Source organism: Melanostigma gelatinosum (assembly GCF_949748355.1).
Source record: "Melanostigma gelatinosum genome assembly, chromosome: 2".
Taxonomy (NCBI): domain Eukaryota; kingdom Metazoa; phylum Chordata; class Actinopteri; order Perciformes; family Zoarcidae; genus Melanostigma; species Melanostigma gelatinosum.
The window spans coordinates 22498048-22518599 of NC_136635.1; the positions used below are offsets into that span (position 1 = coordinate 22498048).

Sequence of the window (20552 nt, forward strand, 5' to 3'; positions counted from 1 at the left end):
ACACATGCTATATATATAACGTGAGCGGTGTTATTTTCAAAAAACCCTCACCGGAAGTGAGGGTGTCACGTTGGGCGTCATTTAAAGATGGCGGAGTGCTTGGCCGCACGCTTGACCGCCCAGGAGGAGCAAATTCGGCTCCTCTCCAAGGAAATCTCCACCTTCCGCGATGGATTGAGCCGCGGTGTGGATGCCGTCGGTGTTGCCTCGGGGGTCTCCCCGGAGCTGGAGAGCCTGCGGACCGAGAACGAGAAGCTCCGGTATCGGCTGCTGCACCTCCGGAGGGGTCTGCAGGCGGAGCTGGGGCTGGAGGAGGCGCAGGGCAAGAAACGACAAGTGAAGCGTGGCAAAGCTCCGGAGAAAAACACCAGCAGTGAGCAGCAGACAAACAACCGAGCTGATAAAAAGGTAATAAAGACTGTGACGGAGCATATTGTCCCAGTTTAAATGTGTAATGATGTGTAATATGATGAGGGGGTGAGTAGTTGTATCGTCAGTGCTGCTCCTGCTCGGCCTCAGTCCAGAGAAGCCAAATGACAAAACACCACCTCATTTCCAGAAATAGCTGCCCCTCTCAATGCCACACGGTGTGCCACGCTTTCAATAGTGAACATGTTAACTGACATAACAGGCTGATAATGTGACTCAGACAGAAATAGTGATAAGAGCTTATTGTATGAGGACACTCACTGGTCTCTGTTTGTGGACAGGTGCAGGTGGCGAACCCGGACACCAAACCAGGGGACAAGAACAAGAAGGCCAAAAAGCAGGAAAAGGGACAAGGAAACGGAGCCGTGAACGAGGTGAAGCACAGAAGGAACACAACCTGTAGGCTACTCCTTCAGTCCATCACCAAAAACAAAGAATCTTTTCAACGATTCAAGGAACTTTAAAAAAAATTGTTTTTATTGTGCAACACAGGGATGCACAACTAAATTCAGATGTAACACAAAAAACACAAGACGAGCAAAACAAAAACAGTCGTGCATGAAACTGACAGATGACGTCGCATGACTCCAATCCTGCCCGACGTCCTCTCATTGCTAATTCAACATGAGGAAAAACATTGTCCATCAACTTCGACTCTCACCATAGCTCTAGTCGTGAAACATGATGGCTCTCGGGGCAAATCTCTGGTCGTGCTTTTCGTTTGTCCTGAGCGAACCGGCGTCTTGGGTTTTGATTGTTGTCTGTAATATTTTTCCACTCTGTAGCAGAAGTCGTTGCCCGGGTACGTCGCAGAGCGCCTCAGCCTCTATGAGGAGCTGAAGAGGGAGAGCGACGCCCTGCTGGCAGAGAGAGCTGCGGCCGGCAAGCCCGTCGCCGTGGAGCTGCCAGACGGACGTACGGTGGCGGGCAAAGCGTGGGTCACCACGCCCTACCAGTTGGCCTGTGACATCAGGTAGGTGGTGCTGAAACACCCGGCCACATCCACTGACTGCAGCATCAATCGATTGCTGCCACAATGATCAGTTAAATTGCCTGACACAAGCAGACGCCTCAGAGGGAGACTTGACTCTCCTGTTTTCCCACGTGTGACTGCACCCCCCATTGTTGTTCCCAACTCATGACGCAGCATTTCTGAGGCCACCTGTCTTGATCTTTCAGCCAGGGCCTGGCCGACAACGCGGTGATTTCTCGGGTGAATGGGGAGCTCTGGGACCTGGACAGACCCCTCGAGCAGAACTGCTCTCTTGAGATCTTGCGCTTTGACGATGAGGATGCTCAGGCTGTGAGTACATTTGAGGTTTTAAAATGGATCAATGCATGGCTGGTGGCTACGGAGGGAAACCTCTGAGATGCGTTCTGTTTTACAGCGGTATGCGATCAGTTGTACCTTAAATGTCCCATGTGTTAAAAATGTCCGAGCCACAATGTACTTGTGCTGTGTCCTAGGTGTATTGGCACTCCAGCGCTCACATCCTGGGGGAGGCAATGGAGCACTTTTATGGCGGCTGTTTGTGTTATGGACCCCCCATTGAGAATGGCTTCTACTACGACATGTTCCTGGATGCACAGAAGTGAGCAAGTATTTTCACTATCACTGTTCAGACATGCATTCTGGTCTAAATACATTTGATACATTCTCAATGCGTCCAATCCTAATCATGAACATCACTGCTTCTCAAACCAATTTTGTTGAGCCAAAAATGTTGTGCGGTTTCCTTGAAAACCACAATAAGCTGAAACACTGTCGAACAGCATTTGGTAGTTAAAGGCACATCGGAGCAACACCGACTGTGAGCACTGGTATTAACTCAACCTGTGTGCTGTTTGCAGGGGGGTGTCCAGCACTGAATTCGGGGACCTGGAGACTCTGTGTAAGGCCGTGGTGAAGGAAAAACAGCCCTTTGAGAGGCTGGAAATCAGCAAGCAGACCCTGTTGAAGATGTTCAAGGTGGCCGAGCCGTTTCAAAAACAAAGAGAAAAGTGTGGTTTCTACATTCTTACATAGTTGTGTAATTATTATATGCATGTATGGAATTTGGTAAAAAAAAAATATATATCTATGAAAGACAAGAAAATCTTCGAACTAACTCTAGATGTTTGCTTCTTTCAGTACAACAAGTTCAAGTGCCGCATTCTGAATGAGAAAGTCAGCACCCCCACCACTACAGTCTACAGGTACGTTGCTTATGAGAAAGAAGAAGAAATATGAATTTGATACTTTTTTATTTTAATGCTTGAGTTGTATTTGGGTCTTGAAGTTAACGGTGGTGTCATTTCCTGAATCCTGGTTAGATGTGGGCCCCTGATCGACCTGTGCAGAGGTCCCCATGTCAGGCATACCGGCAAGATCAAGGCCATGAAGATCTACAAGGTATGTGGAAAGTCCTGTTCCCGGATCATGAATATTTTCAAATGTTGTCATTTCTTACTTTGACATTTTTGTATTTAACAAGTCATTTTAACATTTTTACCAAATTTGCTCGCAGAGTAGATTTCCCAGTGTGTGGCTCCTCTATAACCATGTTCATATTTCTCTGCCATCAGAACTCTTCCACCTACTGGGAGGGCCGCTCCGACATGGAGACTCTACAGAGGATCTATGGGATTTCCTTCCCCGACTCAAAGATGCTGAAGGAGTGGGAACGTTTTCAAGAGGAGGCCAAGAACAGAGACCATCGCAAGATTGGCAAAGTGAGTCACTGTAGGCAGTCCTGTTCAAGCCAAACCCAGCTGGCTGAGGCCCTAAAACCGGAGACTGAAACCCAGTACAAAGTGACATTTGGAATGGTAATTTCATAATATGATGGCTGACTCATCGCCTTTTTGAAGGAGCTTTTTGCGAGAGTGTTTCCTCGTGAGAGTCTCTCTGTTTTGTGTGGATGTGGTGAAACGCCGGAACGAACCCGGATCACAGTTTCCGGGCAAACAATATACAAACAAAATCCAACGGCATGCAGAGGTTAGGAAACGTTAAGTCATCCTTTTTTTTTTATTTTTATTTTTTACAGTTTTGGACAGTTTTTTTTTCCAGTAAATTGTCTGTTGCTGCTTCGTACCAGCTGAGGGCGCTGTGTGTCTTCACATCAGCACGCATGAGGACCACTGTGAGTCATCAGAGCACCCCAGCTGCTTCCCCAGCATGGGAGACGCAGGCGGCAGCACCACCTCAGTCTGCACCGATCGCAACACATGTTCCATATAACCCCCGCCCACACGAGAGTCCAACGGGAGGTGACAAAAGTGACATGTTGTTTTAAAGATGGTGCTCTGTGGCATGATCCCAAAGCCACTCTTCGCTTTTGAGTAGTGCATCATGAAGGCAGTATATTTTGAACATCCAGTTATATTAACCAATAGCATTGAAGGAAAAATAAATCATGTTATGATCAATGATTGGATTAGCATGTTATTCCTCACCGGTTTTGACATGAGACGGCCTGGTGTGTCAGATTACTTAAACAGGATTACTATTAAAACCAGTTTTAGGTAAGTCAGTCCTACGTTACCCTGGAAACCTCTCCTTCCAGACTAGCCTGGTCCTGGTCAGGCTGGTTTTCAGCATAACTGTGCGTTCCTTTACTGTTTAGTATGCCGGGCTGTTTAGTATGCAGGCCAAAAGTACCAGGTGTTACAATCAGCTGTACGGAGGACGGTTCCGCCGTACAGCTGTTTTACAATGTTCTGATAGTCTGTAATGGTGTTTTATTTTTATTTGACATTTCAGTTACAAAAGCCTAATTGGAGTTTTTCTTCAAAATCAAAGTGAATTTGACAAAGCAGCGTCCTAATTATTTACTCTGTTGGAGTGGTGCTGTAAATGGCTGCTGTGATTTGTTTCTGCTGTAGCGCCAGACAGAGAGGTGAGGGGAGGGCCTGTGTAAACTCAGACACCTTGTGTCAATGCTGTTTTAAAAGATGAATACAAGGAAGGTACATAAATCACAGGACCGCAATCCTTTTTATTTATTTTATTTTTTAAGTGGGGAAAGGAATAAGACTACCAGGGCACACCAAACCCATCGCTCTCTGTTTTTCCTCCACTCTCGAGTCCACTGAGCTTGTGGTTTCTTTCCCCGCCGTGTGACGATTGCAGAAGTCTCTCCTGTCCTTGCTACTTGTACCTGCTGCAAGATAATAAGTGACATGTGAAGTCTTTCTTTATCTGCTTCGCAGGATCAGGAGCTGTTCTTCTTCCATGACCTCAGCCCTGGCAGTTGTTTCTTCATGCCACGCGGAGCCCACATCTACAACACACTCACCGAGTTCATCAGGGTAGGAGCGGTGCCTCCCTTACTCAGTGCATTAATGTACATTAATATTCATTTGCTTACATTATCATTACTATAACCAAAATGAGCAAGTGCGGCTCAAGAGATGTGGATGAAGACTTTGAGGTGAAGACTTTGATCACCGTCTGCTGTTTTCTTGTGAATGCTTGTATGTGTCCCATCCTGTGGATGCTTGAGAGGCACTTTAATAGTTTTGTGCCCCTCAACATGGCAGGCTTTGTTGTTTTTCGTGATCCTGAAAAACATGTCTTCTTTATTATAATTTGTTTTTTTTAAACGTCCTCAATGAATGTTCTGTCAAGAGCACTGAAAACCAATGTATTTTAAAGAACATTTATTTCATGAGCATTACAATGGTGCTGAAAAAAACCGATATATATTCATTCCAGAGATGCTGAAACACAAAGCCCCTTAAAACCTCTCTCGTGCACGAGGCTACATAGTGGCTGTCGGCTCATTGACATGCAGACCACGAACTTCTTAACTTCTGTAAAACATGCGATCACTACGGAGCTCAATGATGAATGTTTTAGTTCAGGTCAGTCAGTTCAAACTCTGCTCGACGCCCGAGAGAAGCTCAATTAACACCTGAGCTTTTCACAGAATTGCAGTCAGAAGTGTCGGAACCAAAAAATGTCTCATTCGTCCGATTGGCCTCATGGGAAGGTAAATTTGAAAGTGTTGGGGTTTTTTTTTCTTCTTTACTTCAAAGCCAAGTTTCCACATGTAGTTAATTAGGTTGACCGGTGACTCGAGTGGGCAGAAGTTCTCCCTGTTAAGAGCAGACTTGTCTGAAGTTTTAGTGCGACCGCACAGGAACTGGCCTCTGAAGTCCCCGCGGAGATGTGTTGACATCTTGGAAGACTTTCTCACACAGCACACACTAACACGGAGACCTCGCATACATTGCACAGAAGCGGTGCAAGATCATTATCACGTCACTTCTGTTATCACGGTGTTAAAAAAAAGAAATACATGTGCAATGCATTTCCCTCTACGACATATTGCTAAAATGTTTTTGAGAACATTTCTAAATACTTGAGGGTGGCTTCTAATGACTGCAATGGAAGAGATGCAGTCAGTCGTCACTTAGCGCACGACGTTCAAGTTTTGTATCTCTCTTGTGCTAAATCGTACTGGCATGCGTTGTGTTTTTAAGCTCCTTCCTGATTGAATTCACAGTTACACATATTTGCAGCTGAACTAGACATTAAACTGTTTTGCTTTATGAAAACAAACATAAATAAAAACCCCACAGGATCTGATTTGCACTGCAGTAGCTCGGGATTTGTGCCAGAAGTCATGATTCAGCTCAGCTCTCAGTGAAGAACCTGTGCGTTTTTCAACTGGCCGGTCGAGCTCGTTTACGTGGTTTTGTTTTGTGTTTGTTTTCTAGGACGAGTACTGGAGGAGAGGCTTTCAGGAAGTAGCCTCCCCCAACATCTATAACAGCAAACTGTGGGAGACATCCGGCCACTGGCAACACTACAGCGAGAACATTTTCTCCTTCCCCGTGGAAGACGACATCTTCGCGCTCAAGCCCATGAACTGTCCCGGGCACTGGTAACTTTAGATCGCTCATCTCTCCAAAATGTTGTAAGTCAATCAATCAATTAAAGCGCGTCTCATGTCATTTCGGTGCCTCGCTCTCTGGTCGTCCCCGCAGTCTGATGTTCAGCCACAGGCCTCGCTCGTGGAGGGAGCTTCCCTTGAGGCTGGCAGATTTCGGGGTCCTCCACAGAAACGAGCTGTCGGGAACGCTGACCGGGCTGACCAGAGTGAGGCGTTTCCAGCAGGACGACGCTCACATTTTCTGCATGATGGACCAGGTGACCACATCATTAGACTTCAGCTTTCTTCAAGTTTTTTATGTCTTTGAACATGGGGAAAAACGGTTTTAGAAAAACAAGTTATGAGTAATTTCCTAAGTTCTGAGTCATGTTTGTTTTTGTTTATTTCTACAGATCGGGTCAGAGATGAAGGGCTGCCTGGACTTTCTGCGCTGCGTCTACGACGTGTTCGGGTTCTCCTTCCAGCTTCACCTCTCCACTCGTCCGGAGAAGTATCTGGGCGACATCGCTGTGTGGAACCAGGCAGAGAAGGTAAAACCTGCATCACGCGTCGTTGTGATGATTTGTGGTGGAAAAAGAACTCCGGGTACCTCAGTGAATTCTGACAAATACTCGGCAGAAGAGGTGACTTTGCCTTCCGGGTGCGAGTCATTGCTCTGGTGACATGCATATATGAAATTCAGGGATCAGCTGGAACATGCCTCACCTCAACACTTAAAACCGGGCTGATTTTTGTGTCCACTCTTTAATAAAAACTACATTTATTGTTTGCCTACTTTTCCCACTCAACCGGCCCTGAACTTGGACTTGTTGAACACCACACCACTCTCATTTCTGTCGGTGGTGTGTTTTCATTAGACGACATCGTCGTAAATTGAACAAGTGCATCACTTCTAATGCAAATGTAGAATGGGATTCAGGCAGTGCAAAGCCCAGACTGAACTCGTTAACGTGTTGACTGTGCATCGTGTTTGACAGCAACTGGAGAACAGCCTGAACGAGTTCGGGGAGCCGTGGAAACTCAACCCTGGAGACGGGGCTTTTTACGGACCCAAGGTCGAACATTTGAGATTTCTCCTGCCAAACGCAAAATCATGTTTTTTGTTTGAAGTCCCTGAGGTCTTTAAAGTCCTGCGTTACTTTCTGTGCCGTCGACAGATTGACATCAAGATCAAAGATGCAATCGGACGTTACCACCAGTGTGCAACCATTCAGCTGGACTTCCAGCTGCCCGTCCGCTTCGACCTGACCTTTGTGGGGTGAGTCAGCTGATGAAATCATTGACACACTGCCGTGTCTGTGAGCTCTACTGCACCGAGGGTTTATATGTTAATCCCCCCCCCCCCCAAATAATACGACGATAAACATGAAAGGCTAGGAATACGTCTAGTTTGCATTCATACTGGCGCACTTCCCAGAAAGCCATAATACTCTCCCTCTGATGCAATGTCTTACAGGAAGGATGGGGATGACAAAGCCCGACCAGTCATCATCCATCGCGCCATCTTGGGCTCCGTGGAGAGGATGATCGCCATTCTCACAGAGAACTACGCAGGCAAATGGTGAAGTGCCCTCAAGTCACTCATACATTTCAGAGCTTTCATTTTTTTTTTTTAATCATATTGGATAAAAAGGAAACAATATAGCCAATACAATTGAAAGCCCACTGCTTTCAATTGTCTCAGTGATGTTTCACCGGATGAATCGGATGCCATTATTCTAGATGGCTAGATTTCTTCTTTCTTTTTTTTTTTAACGATGTCTTCTCTCCTTTCAGCATCCCCATACCATAAAGATTTCACCCAGTAGTTCCTTTTGTTTTTTAAGAGAGAAATGTAGGTGGCAAAGCTCTTAACAGCAGCTTCATTAAAAGTCTGTCCGTCCTCCCAACAGGCCTCTCTGGCTCTCTCCCCGTCAGGTGATGTTAGTGCCCGTCAACCCGTCCTGTGAGGATTATGCCAAGAGGGTACGTCTTCCACCACCACCACATCTCGACCACATTCAAGTGCAACCACATGACTGCAGACAATGATTATCTATAATAATGCTGAACCATAAAGGATTGTTTTGTCCACCCTTTCAGGTGTGTAAGCAGTTTACGGAAGCCGGTTTCATGGCAGACGCTGACCTCGACTCCGGCTGTCTTCTCAACAAGAAAATCCGTAACGCTCAGTTGGCCCAATACAACTTCATTCTTGGTGAGATCATTAACTGGCCTAGCTACATTTGGCTACAAGGTTTTGAAAGGTTTTCAAAAAATTATCAACAGAAAGAACATGTGATTTGTATGAAATGAGCTAAACTCCTGCTATGGTCCTTCTTCACAGTGGAGTTGTCGGTAAACTAGAATAACAACAGTAAATTCTTAATTGGTTGTCTATAAAGCAAGTGGGCCTCCGAGCTGGCCGAACACCACAGTTGTTTAATTCAGTGGCGCAAAGTGGGAAACGTGTTAGGGTAGCTGTGTCTCCGTGGTGTGACCTGGCCCATGTCGAGCTGTTGTGTCTTGGCAGTGGTCGGGGAGAAGGAGAAGATGACTGGCGGCGTCAACGTGCGCACGCGGGACAACAAAGTGCACGGAGAGCTGTCGGCGGCCGAGGTGCTGGCTCGCCTGACCCTGCTCAAACAATGCCGCTGTCCAAACGCAGAGGAGGAGTTCTGATCGAGACCAACAGGACGGTTCCGGACCCTCACCTCGGAAATACCTCAACTACAGTCTGATGAGCCGTAAAGGGACGAGTGATGGCTCATGTCGAGCTGGTGCAGTGGTAGTGTAGAGCAGAAATCACAGATGGAGAAAAAACTGATGAGCCGAATGTGATGAATGGTGCTTCGTAACACCTGTAATGTGTTTGTGTACGTGGTGTTAAATGTCTAAGTAAGTTCATCTGAAGGAAAGTTGCGGGATAATGTAAAGAAACGATGTGATCATAATGAAGGTTATGTGAATTCTGCCTCTGTGTTGAACCTCAGAAATAAAATGAATCGAGACACGCAACCGAGCTTGATTGGTTTACTCATTTAAAAGAAATAACATGAAACTGAACGGGTGTTTTCTTTTATTTTTTTAAGGCAGTCGTTTTCTGTGAAGTGCATTGGTTGTTTGTAGTTGTCAACAATGGAAATACCGGTACAAACGTTAATGGTGGCAATGATTTGTCCTACTGAGCAATACAGAGCCACATGCTTCTACATGACAAGATCAAATCAGGAGCAGCTGTTCCCACGTCAGTGCTCTGGTGCGTATGACAGGACAGTAATTTAGTGTCTACAGAAACCATACCTCAAACACCGAATTAAATGTGACAACATTACAGGAGAAACTTTAATGACTGGTTAGCAGTTCATAATGAATGGATGTCAGGATTTCTGTGGGTGGAAGGGCGTTCTGCTTCTGCTGCGTTCACAGTCATGGGAAATATGGCACACAAAGTCTTTTCCGTATATCTTTTCTGTCAGTCTTTTCCACACTACTTTAAAACAAGGGTTTTGGGGACACACTAACATATTTTGCAACATGTATTTTGATGCCACCAGCTGATTATAGCTGTGGTGAACGATATAAAGCATAGAAATAAGTGGGGAAAAATGTAATTAAAGATGGTAGTCACAACAAGTTATAGTTGCAGTTATTATTCTGAAGTTTACTGTAAAGATATTGAGGTTGATGTTTAATTTTGCTGGAAGGTCTATGCTCAAACCCATAGACTGTATATAAGAAAACACCAACTATTCACTTTGCATCAAGGCTATGTGAATGGGTAAGTGTAACAAACGTATTACTGTTTGAGCAATTGTTGTCCACTAAATACATCTGCCATGTCATCCTCTAGGATTTAGCTAAGAGGTCAAACAACCAGAGAAAACATCAACTACTGTATTTGTGAGCACTTGCCTCAGTCTAGCAGAGGATTGCTGACAATCGCTTTTTCTACGTGACCTGAATGTAGCTTTGGGTAGCGCTGCTGCAACAATGGCCACCATCTGTCAGAAATGGAGACCCGACCGAGGTCGCTGCTTCAAAACCTACGGAATCGTTTTCGTGTTGTTTATGGACCTGGTCTTCCAATGTGTTAACGGTAAGGTTACGGTGACGGCTGCAGATGTAAAACCGCGTGACTCGCGCATATGGCTAGCTTACATTTTGTCGTTTTTGTACGAACGTTAGCTTCCTCCCACCGAGTTAGCATTGACGTCAACTGGTTAACGTTAGCCAGCGAGCTAACGCTAGTGCATCTAGCTAGTTAGCTAGCAAACACAGGACGCAATGAGTCGCGTTAATTGAACATTTGCTTGTCTAATACAACAACCACTTTAGTTTATGTATTTTTAATGAACAATAATAAAGAGTTAACAGTTGACTACCCCGCTAATTAGCGTGCAACGCCTCGGTAAAGTTACTGTTGAGCAGGAACGTTAGCTAGCTTAGCTTAGATGCGAACATATAATACTGTATATTTGATCACTAACACATTCACGAGACTTCTAAGTTAACGTTATATATTAACCATACGTTATTGACGTGTCTGATTCGTAACACGCCAATGCATCAACGTTATTGATCATCACTTAACATTTCCACAATCGGCACAATATGAAGGCTGTTGTTTATTGTGACGTTATGTTTCATATCCATGCTGTGGCAGATGAGGGAGTTAAACTGTTCCCTGTGTGGTTGCTTGTCAGGGTACCTGAGCTCCCCTCACGTTGGCCAGGAGCCTCCCTACTCCAGGGACGCCCAGCATGGACCCGTCATCACCAGCCCAGTGGTCCCTGCTGCCGCATCAGGTAAACACATCGGATATTAATCAACATCAATCACACTGACTGGAACCTGGAACATGTTGACATGTCACAGATTTGATTATTTTGAATGTCGGGGTGCGACATAGTAGAAATGAATTATAAACTCCAAATCTGGGCATATTGGTATACTGGTTATGTCACCTCTATAATATAATAAGGTAATTATCTTTCTTCGACTTAATTTGTCCGTGTAATAACTAGGGATGGGTATCGTTAGGATTTTATCGATACTAGTACTATTATTGATACTGCATATCGGTTCGGTTCCTCTTCGATACACTTATCGGTTCTTTTTGATTATTTTGTGAGAGAGAAAAAAAGAAAATTAAAAAGAATCAACAGTGCTTCATTATTCATATGTAAACAAATAGTCTTTATTGAACTGCAAAAGCAGAAATGTTTAAATAACTCACTGTTGTTGACGATACTATTTCAATACCAACAACTAACACGAACTTATAACAACACAGCTGCTCCCCTTTTTAATAACTATGTATCAAACAACTCAATACACACTGACTTATTGTTGTTATAAAAATCCCTTTGACTCCACTGTTGAGAAGGGCTGCAGGCCTTTAAAGGTAAACTGGGTAACAGCCCTCTGACACTCGCCCACCCTCTCCTGTGTCGTCTTCCCTGAGGCGTGAAGGGACCTGGGCTGGGACCGGTGGTAGAGGGAGGGGGGATGGGTCATGGCTGCAGCCTCAGCCCGACAATCTAGAGAAAGTTCCCAAATCCTTAAAATACAGTTGGTGTTTTATTAGCTAAGTGATTAGCTTTCATTGATTATACTGTTCTTATGATCCCTAGTTATACCAAACAAACAAGACCAGAGAAGCAACGGTTTGTTCAGGAATAATTGGTCAACTTTCAAATATATGTTTTAGGTTTTTAATTAAAAAATCTATTCTCTTTTTTACCCGGTATTAGAGAGAATATTGCTCTGATGTTGTCTCGACTTGGAAGAGTTAAATACTTTTCAACAGAGCAAGAACATTTTCTTTTTTTTTGTCTTGCTGGCCAGCAGGCAGCCTTAATGGAGCAATCAGGGATGAATGGCCCTGTTCAATGCCTCTTTGTTGGAGTTATTTTTTGTTTTGTTGTTGAGGACAGAGCGTTAGTCATTTACCTCCAGCAGTGGTACGCACTTACAAGTGCACTGCCACATGAAATTGTGCCAAAGCTTTGTTACATTACGTTGATTATTCTTGCTCGAAGAAAAAAACCCACGTCTGTAACTGAATGTTTTCCAGTGTCTCCTGCAGATGAAGAAAGCTACACTTCCAAGTGTCCTAGTGGGGGTTCGTGTAGTCGCCTGCCAGCTGATTGCATGCACTGCAATTACCAACACAATTACCAACCCAACTGCACCTACAAGAAACCAGCTTCCTTCACCTGTAAACCCAAAAAAGGAGTTCACTGCACAGTGAGTAGCAGTTTTTATCATGCGATAGATCTATGCTGCCTTAAAAAAAAAAGGATTGACAGTAGGGCTGCAACTAACGATTATTTTAATCATCGATTAATCGGGTGATTCTTTTTCCGATTAATCGATGAATCTGATTTTTTTTTTAAAGCATTCATTTCCAACCCTTTATTCAAAAACAGAACTGATCTTCAGAAAGTGCACAAACAGGTTGCTCCTTGAAAATCCCTGAGCTGTTAAAGTAACAATAAAAAATAAATAAAAAAATGGACGAACACAAAAAACATACACGTGCACGAAAATATGTATATTTTTGTTTAAAGGGACCTGAGCTGTCAGAACAATAAATAATTCATAAAAAATAAAGAAAAATACAAATCAGAAAACTTAACAGGATTTGTTTGAACGTCAGAACTTGTTCTCTACACTACACTCAACAGACGCTCACACTCACACAAGTTCACTTGAAGCTTATTCATTAAATTATTACCATCATTGTCGTAAGTGCAAGTTAAGTTAATTTATACACCACATTTAAACACAGCTTAATGACCAAGCGCTATAAAATAACTTTAAAATGAAATAAAAAAGTACAGCACACAAATATATTTGTCAACAATAACTGATATGGGACAAAGCACAGAATATATATACATGACAACAGATTGAAAAATGAATGGGCCAAAAAAGGCAAGTGAATACAAACGTGTCTTTAGTCTTGCAAACTATACCACCCCTGCTTTACTACTGCTATTAACGAGCTAACGCTAACTTGTCATGCTTGTCGAGCTGGATAACGAGTAAACACCAGCACCAGAAGAGCTACTGGAGGGACGTTAGGTTCCTCACTTCAAAACGGAACTAAAGTAGGATGCTGTAGTGATTTACCCTGCTGTTGAACATCCTTCCTCATCAAGGACTCCAACATGTTTACGTTGTTGAATCAGGAAATAAATACTGTAGCCATCTGTGTTCACCCAGAGCTCTAAGATACCTCATTTCAATAGAGACTGGACCAAACTGTGTGTACACGTGTGTGTGTGTGTAAACAATGAATCGACACTGCCGTATGTGGAGCTGCTACAATGTTAGCATAGCCTAGCATGAACACAAATAGTCCCAGGCGAGACTGGCGTTTTGTGTGAACACGGCATGAGGTCGTACTGATTTGTCTGCCTCCGCCATGTGTTGCAGAACAACGTTACGGGTCTTTCCTCTACCGCCGCTGTGCTCCGCTCTTTTTTTATTTTTATACTCAAACATCTCCGCGACTTATTGCGTGGCGTAATAATCGCGCGACACAACGAATCGATTATGCAATTCGATAATCGATAATGAAAAATATTTTAATAATCCATTGTTATCGATTTAATCGATTCTTTGTTGCAGCCCTAGTTGACAGTCAGAGGTCTACACCTTGTTTTGCTCATGGAGTGGTCTCGTGTGACGTCACAGTTTAGCTGTCGGCCATGTTGGAGTACACACAAAGCCACTGGCATGCACGGCTGAGTCGCATAACCTATCGGTGGTGAACTTTTGTGCTGTCTTTGGTTGTGGCAGCAGAGCTGATAGACAAGAAATCATTCTTTCGTTTGCCAGCGGTCATTACACATCAAGGAAATGACACGAAGGAGCTATCCAAGTGACGTCGCGAGAAATGGCTGTTACGCATCTCTCGAGATATAAAGGAATGGAATTTGGCGTACACTAGAGTATGTGCGGATCACTTTATAAGTGGTACGTGATTTTATATACAAATTCGTTTGTGAACAGTATTTAATAAAGGAAATATAAATTAAACTTTGACATGAGAAGGCTACCGAAGCTTCATCGGCCCGTGACAGCAGTCGGTACCAGAGACGTGTGGAGCGTGTACAACAGGCGAAACACAGAGATGCAGCCTCAGCATTGCTTGATACGAGTTTAACGTCAGATCATATATATATATATATATATGTATATATATATATGTATATATATATATATATGTGTGGGGGGGATGAAGTTAGGAGTTAGTTGAAAGTGAATTCCTACACACACGCACACAATGACGTGCACGTACAATGTAAACAAACACACGTGTCTGTTTGCGCTGAGTAAACATTGAATATTGCTAAATATCGGACCAGATCTGTATATATTTACTCTTCCAATGACGAGATGAGAATTGTCGACGACCGTTGCTTTGACGTCTCGGACCCATCCACTGAGAAACTGATTATAAGCGTCGAGCCCTTTGTAGCACTCCAACTCGTCTTTTGTGTAAGGACTGGGGGTGTTCACGAGATACGTGTAGATGTTGGCGTAGTTTACCGATGGAAGATAAGTAGGATCGGCACTGAAACGATCTGCACTCATCGTATAGGGATCCAAGTTACCAATAACCTTCAATTTGGCCAGGTAGCGAACCTTTGATGCACTATCCAGTGATTCAAAGTATTGTATTTTCGCCGCACTTCCTTGTTTACGCGCCGCCATGTAGGATCTGTATGTACTCCAACATGGCCGACCGACCTCGTAACTAAGGAGATCGTGACGTCGGTGAGACCACTCCATTGATAAAAAGGGAAGTGAAACATGACACGAGAAGTGAAGTTGTGCTTTTAGCGTTTGTGTCAGTTGTGAAGATGGAAGTGATCTGAATGCTGCTTGAAGAAAGTATAAATAGGGTTGTCGGGATTAACCGATTTTGTAACCAGACACGTTGTTTGTGTGTGCGGTAAAATCTCATCACGCACAAGTCACTCTATACGTGCGGTTTGTGTCCTGTGTGAGAGAGTCGTGACACTCACCTGAAGAGTTGAGAATGCGACCTGTAAAAATTTCTGAGGGCCCCGACATTCCAGCTTAATTTCTGGGGGGAAAAAACGTGCCTTCAACCGGCATTGTGGGAGCATTTTGTATATCTACAAAATGACCAGGAAGTTGTTGTAGAAAAGTGACGGGAAGGGGTCCAGCACTTCCAATATGTTCCAGCGTCCTCCATCCACCCCCTTTATCCCTGAGTCAAGGTAAAAACTAAAATTCAACGAGCTAATGTAATAAACTGAACCAACACAGTTTAAACTCGGCAGGAAGTTGTCCACAAGCTGTTACTGTTTGCTTCCAGAATCTTGCAGCAATATCATATTACCTTCTGTGCTGAGGGTGGAGCTGTTGTTCTCTCTCTTTGTTTCTCTCTCTCTCTCGTTGTGTATAGTCTATTTCTATACAAGCAGTATAAATGATTTTTAAGTAGCCATAGGTTACACTGTAAAAACTAACTCGTTACATTGATGATGATGAATACTTTAGTTGTTGGCTATGTAATCATGAAACCGTGATATTTCCTTTGAGAATAATCGTGACATCAGTCTCATATCGTGACATCACTATTGACAAATAGTAGTTGTGTGGTGAGAGAATTAGTGATTTTAAGAAACAGCTGTTTTTTGGAATACATGTGTGTTGATGACCTGATGTTTGTTTTTTTTGTATTTTAAGGGAGAGTTGGGACAGCAGCAAACCAACTTCTCCCTCTCCATCAGCTGTCAGTTCTGCTGGCAGCTGGACCCGTCCCAGTACCGCTGCTCAAACTCCACCAACTGCATGACGGTGTCCTGCCCACGCAAGCGCTACAACGCCACCTGTGACGTGTTAGACCACGTGCATTGTTTAGGTATGGCGAAGGCTCCGCTGTAGAGCCTGTTTGGTTGCTTTACCTTTCGTGTCTCAGTCAGGCATTTGCTTTTTCAAGGCGTGAGAGTTTTCCAGATTTTTTTTTCTCCCAGTTAAGATTTTACAAAGTGACCCTTTTGGCTCGAACAATAATGTACATTTTTTAGCCAATTCATGGTTGCCCAAAATGATAATTTGTCTATCAATTACTAAACTTGTGTTACCTTGAATTCTCGAAGATGTCTTTATCTGTCTTGCATGCCTCTGCAGTGAAAGCAGATTCTTATTTTTTTAAACAGAGAAAGGAAGAATTGTTTTGAATCGTAATAGTTATATACGATAATGCATGCGTTTTGTGAGAGGTTGTAAACGGATGTTTTGCCGTTCTTAAACACGGCCCCTATTTACTTCAAAGACGAGTTTTCTTCAAGAGCTCAAGGTAACACGGGATTGATGAAGTATTCCTTTAAAGTCTCCTATGCAGGGTTAGGCTCTCTGTTAGGTGATACTTAGTGTGATCTAAAAATAATACTGTTGAGTAATTATGGATCTTGATCTCATCAGGTACACAATTACAGTCTGTGAACCCACAATAGTTCATACAATAATAGGGTCAAGCATTTTGAAATGTTTTCCACAGATATTGTAATTTAGGAAAATGTGTTTCAGTCGTGCTAATTTGTTTCACCAACATTTTATTTGTGGTTTTAGTGTTCTTCATTTGTGTGGGAAATTTTTGTTTCCGCTAAATCTATTTTTTTTTGTCTGCAGGTAATAGACATTTTCAGAAACGTTTATTTTGTAACTGGACGGGTGGATACAAATGGTCAACGGCATTAGCACTCAGGTAAACCTGCCACTAGCATCAATAGTTATGACCGGCTTAGACGCTGCAAACACTCAACAAAAATCACCGTGGATCCAGATGTGTGCTCTAACAGTGTCTTTGTCCCGTGTCTTCTCTCATGTCTTTCCGTAGCATTACGCTTGGTGGTTTTGGGGCCGACCGGTTTTATCTGGGCCAGTGGAGAGAGGGTCTGGGCAAGCTGTTCAGCTTCGGGGGCTTGGGCATTTGGACTTTGATAGACGTTCTTCTGATAGGGGTCGGTTATGTGGGACCTGCCGACGGCTCGCTCTACATCTGAGGCGGAAGTCCCGTGACACGTGGTTTCGTGCCCCCCCCCCCCTTCACACCGCTCCACCCTCAAAGATAGAAGATCTGAGATGCTGTGTGCACGCTCCGAGCTCGCTGCGCAACACGTCCCCATCCCATCTGCTAACTGGCAGGAAGTGTTTTGCTCATTACGCCAGCCACGAGTCTACCCACACAGCCCATCAGGTCGATCCCAATCACTCGCCGTCCGTCTCCTGCTGAGATCCTGCGGCTGGATCTGTGCGCGGGGATGAGGAGCCGGTCATTATGTCTTTCTGGTTGGTTTGACTTAACCGGTGGTCAGGCTGATGTAGAGATCGGTTCGCTTTCCCGTGGAGCAGCGCTTTCACCGACATCCTGCCACCTTGGAGTCATGTGTTGCTCCGCCCCTATTGCAAGGTCAATGCCATGGTAACCATGTTGTTACCATGGCAATACCATGGTAACATCACACAAAATAGACTAGCTAAAAAGGTAGTATATGTATGCCCTGAAAGAAAGCATTAAATATGCAGAAGGGAGTTTGTCCAGGTGTTTGTATTTCCAGCAGACAGTTGGTCTTGTGGATGAGTTCAACGGTTATTTTAAAGTTGTTCTTTTGTTTTTATAAATTTTGTTTCCTAACATTGAGTCAGGCCACAACTGTATAAAACATCGCCTCAAGGGATAGATAAATGATACCGATGCTTTTCTTTAGCCCAAATAATGTAACGTTTATTATTAAAGTTCATATGTAGTAAAAAAAACGAATGCGTAAGAGTTACTGTATATTCAAGCTGCAACTGGTAGAGAACCAGAAAGAAGTGCGGCGGCAACAACTCATTTCTGTCATGACTCGCAGCAACGTGTAGTCACATATTTCTTTTTGGGAAAGGCAGAGATAAGAATCTCAACCGTGTCTGTCTACGTATTGAAACCCTTGAAATGTGTTGCACTAGAAAACTGCAGTCGCTTGTGGTTTCCCGTGTTGGAGATATATATATATATCAGAGATATCCAGTGCATTCAGCTGGTGTTTTACTTCCTCACTCATTATCGTTCTTCACATTGTAGAAAGGGTTCTGTGTACTAACAGCGTAAGATTCTTTGCTCGAGGCCGCGTGGCACACAATGGGCTCATCCTCTCACTTCATGTAAATATGTTTTTCTGTTTTCAGTGTCTGGTCAACTGTTTCACACTGTAAATTACGTTCTTTTTTTTAAGTTATGTTAATAAAATTGTGAAATATGACACGTGTTGACCCAATTGTACTCTCAGCACTAGCAGGTTGTCTGTTGTGATTCACTCGTTGGTTTATGGTGGCGTTTGATGGGGGAATGAGAAGTGGATTAAGAAACAAAACACTGAAAGCTAAACTATTTCAATTCTGAAATGCAGGATTGCAGAAATTAAATTTAGAACTTTTGAATTTGCAGTAAGCGAGCAGCGTTGTTTCCCATCCTGGACAAAGTGACGCTCAATACTTTGAGGTCAGAGGTCAGCCTCATTTCACTTTTAGGGAACAGCACAGATGTTTACGGTGGGACATGAGCTCGGGCCTTCTACGTCAATGCTGTTGGAATTCAGGACTCTTCATTAGCTCGGGTCATTTACACACGTCTGTGCCTTTTCTCACATTAAACACAGAAAGGGGTGTGTCCCTCACGGGTGTGTGACAGAGAGGGGGGGGGGTGCTTTCCTAACTACTTAAACATGAACAGAGTTATAGTGAACCAGTTATGTCAAGTTTTTACAACCGCACTATTGTACTCAACAATCCATGTAGAAACCCCTGTGCTCATGTTACATAATGTGAGGTTGAAAAAAAAGAAAAAAGTCACAGGGATGGTGGGCTTCATTTCCTTTCTCGTAACTTCTTGGTTTTCTGTGTCGACTTTTCCAATTGGCTGTTGTAAATAGACTCCACCCTAATGCTAGCTCCTCAAATGTTTCACCGCCCACTCACAGCTTCCTCCCACAGACTGATGCAAGCGTGTGTCACACACACTCCGAGTTGAAGTGGAGACGTGAAACGCTCGCATACATTCTGTTGGGTTTTTTTCTCCCCTTTTGGAAATGTTGACAAAAGGCTTCCACAGCATGCTCCCTATACGACTCAGATTTAAGCTTCATACCACAAATCTGCTTCCTTCAAATTAGAACCATCTCCAAAAATCAAACCCATCCTCTCACCCGCTGTTAAATCTCTTCTTAAAACCCATTTTTACAGACTGACTTTTATGAGATTTGTTTTTACTACTTTATTGTATTTCATTTATTTAATTCAGTTTATGGTATCGATTAGTTTTGTTTCATCGGTTGTGCCGTTTTATCAGGGTTTAACTTTTACCTGAGTTTGTCTTGCTTTGTTGGTCTTCGTCTGTCAAAGCAATTTGTAAACTCGTTTTTTAAAACTATAAAAATAAAGTTTGGATGTTTGCTGCTGTCTGCTCTAGTATGCTGTGGGTTTATACCCGTCACTGATTTATCCATCTGCGTGTATGCATGAAAGTATGGGTAAATTATTGTATTGTACGTGCATTTAAAACTAATAATGAATATACTTTAGTATAAGACAATGTGCTTAATGCACAATGTCGTGAAATGAACTTCCACAATACTGAACTCAAACAAAGGTTCTACTCTATAACACATGTAATCTGATCATCTTAAACGGTAAAAAGTAATGCACTAGATAACTTTTCATATATACATCAATGGCTACCGTCCAATTACAAATAATGACCAGAGTGGTATTTAGGTTTGCCATTATCCCTCTTTGTGGTATCCCCATTTGCTGTGATTATAACAAACCCTCCTTAGAGGTAATTATAGTTTGTCTCATAAGGATAACAGCGTAATTTTGCCGTACTTATCCCAAACAGTCTTTATTCGCACCGTTAGAATGAACAGCCATCGAGAGGCCGGACAAAAATCACGATGTCCTGATTTTGAATTGCTGATCATGCGACGAGGCGAACAAAAGTATTCATCCGTCTCTTACGCAATGCCACTTCGCTCTGAATGTCGGAGAACATTGAACATGAAAAAGATCCCACCCCTTGGACTTTTCTTTCATCCAATTTATTTTTGCAACACCATTGAATCAGTGATGTAATTAATTAGTTTGACACTAACCAGCACATATTATTTAATGACAGAGCTATCTAAATTAAGAACGAATATAAAACAAAATAACTGACTGCGTAAGTGCTCACGC

General features: G+C 43.3%; 2 protein-coding genes across 4 annotated transcripts; both read left to right on the forward strand.

The window, feature by feature from the left end:
- Positions 1-78: 78 nt before the first annotated feature.
- tars3 (threonyl-tRNA synthetase 3) lies at positions 79-9302 on the forward strand (the record flags this gene model as incomplete). 2 transcript variants are annotated; one of them, XM_079295029.1, is made up of 19 exons in its annotated part: positions 79-408; positions 711-803; positions 1215-1402; positions 1609-1732; positions 1897-2021; positions 2281-2398; positions 2561-2625; positions 2743-2821; positions 2995-3141; positions 4624-4722; positions 6136-6302; positions 6406-6568; positions 6704-6841; positions 7289-7366; positions 7469-7569; positions 7768-7872; positions 8204-8276; positions 8394-8508; positions 8824-9302. In XM_079295029.1, the coding sequence occupies 19 exons, from the start codon at positions 88-90 to the stop codon at positions 8970-8972; spliced, it is 2448 nt and encodes an 815-aa protein (XP_079151155.1). In that variant the 3' UTR covers positions 8973-9302. The 2 variants fall into 2 exon arrangements, with proteins under 2 accessions (XP_079151155.1, XP_079151154.1); XM_079295028.1 differs by having other exon boundaries at positions 88-408; positions 1218-1402.
- A 953-nt stretch (positions 9303-10255) lies between these two features.
- Positions 10256-19780, forward strand: tm2d3 (TM2 domain containing 3). 2 transcript variants are annotated; one of them, XM_079288652.1, is made up of 6 exons: positions 10256-10389; positions 10997-11098; positions 12370-12542; positions 16026-16200; positions 16971-17046; positions 17179-19780. In XM_079288652.1, the coding sequence occupies exons 1-6, from the start codon at positions 10284-10286 to the stop codon at positions 17342-17344; spliced, it is 798 nt and encodes a 265-aa protein (XP_079144778.1). In that variant the 5' UTR covers positions 10256-10283; the 3' UTR covers positions 17345-19780. The 2 variants fall into 2 exon arrangements, with proteins under 2 accessions (XP_079144778.1, XP_079144779.1); XM_079288653.1 differs by having other exon boundaries at positions 12382-12542.
- Positions 19781-20552: the final 772 nt, after the last annotated feature.